The sequence below is a fragment of the Orycteropus afer genome, unplaced genomic scaffold (genome assembly GCF_000298275.1).
Source record: "Orycteropus afer afer isolate SDZICR_OR568_19922 unplaced genomic scaffold, OryAfe1.0 scaffold00037, whole genome shotgun sequence".
Classification (NCBI taxonomy): Eukaryota; Metazoa; Chordata; class Mammalia; order Tubulidentata; family Orycteropodidae; genus Orycteropus; species Orycteropus afer.
Genome location: NW_006921624.1, coordinates 13,944,960 through 13,947,466, shown reverse-complemented (window position 1 = coordinate 13,947,466; position 2,507 = coordinate 13,944,960). Strand labels below are relative to the sequence as shown.

General features: G+C 50.5%; 1 protein-coding gene across 1 annotated transcript; it reads right to left on the bottom strand.

Annotated features, from left to right (window-relative positions):
• Positions 1-492: 492 nt before the first annotated feature.
• On the bottom strand, positions 493-1,248 carry HDHD3 (haloacid dehalogenase like hydrolase domain containing 3). The gene has a single exon (XM_007936764.1). It carries the CDS (start codon positions 1,246-1,248, stop codon positions 493-495), a length of 756 nt encoding a protein of 251 aa, XP_007934955.1.
• Between the last annotated feature and the right edge of the window lie 1,259 nt (positions 1,249-2,507).

Here is a 2,507-nt window from a genome sequence, read left to right as displayed (position 1 = left end):
ATATCTAATAATGGAATGGCTGTTAACCTTGATTTTCAAACTAAGCTCCTTTCACTCGCTTCCGAGGGGAGTGTCTTGGAGGCTATAGAAGCTACGATCAGAAGCCTTAGGAACTCTTTTCAACTCCAGCCGCTTCTCATGTTTTGTTTTGCATATTTTAAGATATCCCATGATTATAGACCCAGCTGCTAACAGTTTGAAAGTGCTTGGTTTTGAAGCTACTTGGGCCCTGAGTGGATCCTGTTGGAGGTGAGGGGGCTGTGAGAAAGGGACACGGGTGTGAATGAGAGTGAACAGAAATGAATGATCTCAGAGACCAGGAGTAGGTTAGTAGGGCCGGGTGGCAAGCCAGCATCCTGCTTTATAGTCCAAATGGGTTATGGAGGCTGCAGGGAGGCGGGCAGAGACTAGATTGTAGGGAAGGGGCTTCCTGTCTTCAGTGTTTAGGGGTTTCAGCAGGGCTTCAGGGCCCAGCCACTTCCCTCAGCAGACTCAAGGCGCAGGGAGCGAGCCCTCCAGGTGGTCCAGCGCAGGCAGGAGATGGGATAGGGAGGGGAGAATGTGTTCTTTAGGTACAGAATTCTTGACCACAGGGTCCAGAGGCTCTGGTCCAGTCACAAGGAAACTGTGCATGCCTACAGCCTGGGCACCCTGGTAATCACAGCGGTAGCTGTCTCCAACGTGGGCTGCCACTGCAGGCTCCACGTGAGCAAGCTGCAAAGCCTTGTGGAAAATTCGGGGGTCTGGTTTCGGCCAGCCGGCAGCCTCAGAGGTCAGCACAAAGTCGAAGTGTTCCCGCAGGCCAAGGCCCACCAGGATGCCGTCTAGCCGCCGGTCGAAGTTGGAGACCACGGCCATCCTCAGACCTCGCTTGTGGCACTGCATCAGGGTGGTTCTGGCCCCCTCCATCACTTGCCAGGTACAAGGGCTGCTGAAGTCCTCATACAACTGGTCAGCAATGGGGGCCACAGCCTGCACGTCGCGAACACCCGCCAGGTAGAAGGTCTGCCGGACCACATCCAGCCACCACTGGCGGGAGGTGAGGCCGCAGCTCAGGCCGTAGTTGGGAAAGCTGTGGCTCTGAGCTTTGTACGCCTGCCTGAAGGCTTGCCCCAGGGCTGCAGGCTCTACCTGCAGCCCGTGGGCCCGGGCCTTGGTGGCATACTCCTCACCCACAGGTTGGCGAAGCCTGAGCAGTGTGTCCTTTACATCCCAGGTCATCAGCCGTATCTGCAGTCGGGATGCCATGGGTGTGCAATAGGAGGCCAAGTTCACTCTAATTTTACTTCAGGTCCCAGGGGACAAAGGGAAACCGAGCTGGTCAAGATCACCCCTCCACAACCCACAAGTCTTCTCTTTCCAGGCCTTATGGGTCAGACTTACTGGCTGACATGGGGCTCCTGGAGAACATCTTCGCAGCAAAGGCTCCTGGAACAAGAGACAGCAGATGAGCTGGAAGTTCAGGACTTGGAGGCTGACCAGGTTCAATTCTGGCTCTGCTAACTTACTGTGTGACCCTATGAAAGTAGCTCACTCTCAATCTCTGTCTCATATGTAACATGAACACAATGACACCAAACTCAAGAGACTTCAGGACTAAATGAAATCATTCATTCATTCCACAAAAATTTTCTAAGCCCTATTATTTGCTAAGGAGCACTAGTGGTACAGTGGTTAAGGTTTTTGGCTGCCAACCAAAAGGTTGGTGGTTTGAACCTATCAGCTCCTACACAGAAGAAAGATTAGGCAGCCTGCTTCTGTAAAGATTTATAGCCTTGGAAACCCAATGGGGGTTGCTATGAGTCAGAATCAATTCAATGGCAGTGAGTTTATTATTATAATCTGCTAGCTTTTGGGGAACAGGGCAGATTTCCAGCCCTAATGGCAGTTACAGACATTAAAGAACAGAGGATACGGACACCAGACAAAGAATTACATAAACACTTAAGCATTATTAAAGCAGGATGTACCAGGAGTCTGTAAATACAGGGGCTAATCTAGTCACTGTTGTTAGAGAAGGCTTTCTTCCTAAAGCAATGGTGTTTCAATGAAGATCTGAAGAATGTGTGGGAAGTGGAGGTGCCTGAGGTTCCTGCCAAGTGCAAAGGCCCGAGTCTGGTGTTTTGAGTAGGTAGGGACTAGCTCAGGCAGGACCTTGTCAGTCAAGGGAAGGAAACGATTATTATTACTGTTATTAGCAATGTCAAAGAGAATAGAGTCCTTGTAGACCATCTGAAGAAACCTCACCATTCAGTAGGGAAGACTAAGGCAGAGAGCAGACACTAGCCTAAGGTCACAGTTTGTCAGCAGACAGCCAGGACTAGAACCCAAACTACAGACTCCGGCCATTGCTCCTTTCCACTACACTATCCATGCTTAGCCACAGCTGGATTTTAAAAATAAATAATCTGATTTTGGCAAACCCCTACAGCACAGGAAAATAGGACGAAGAAGACTCGTCCCACTTGATCTCTAACCCTCCCAGCCTCTTCACTTTTACTGGATTG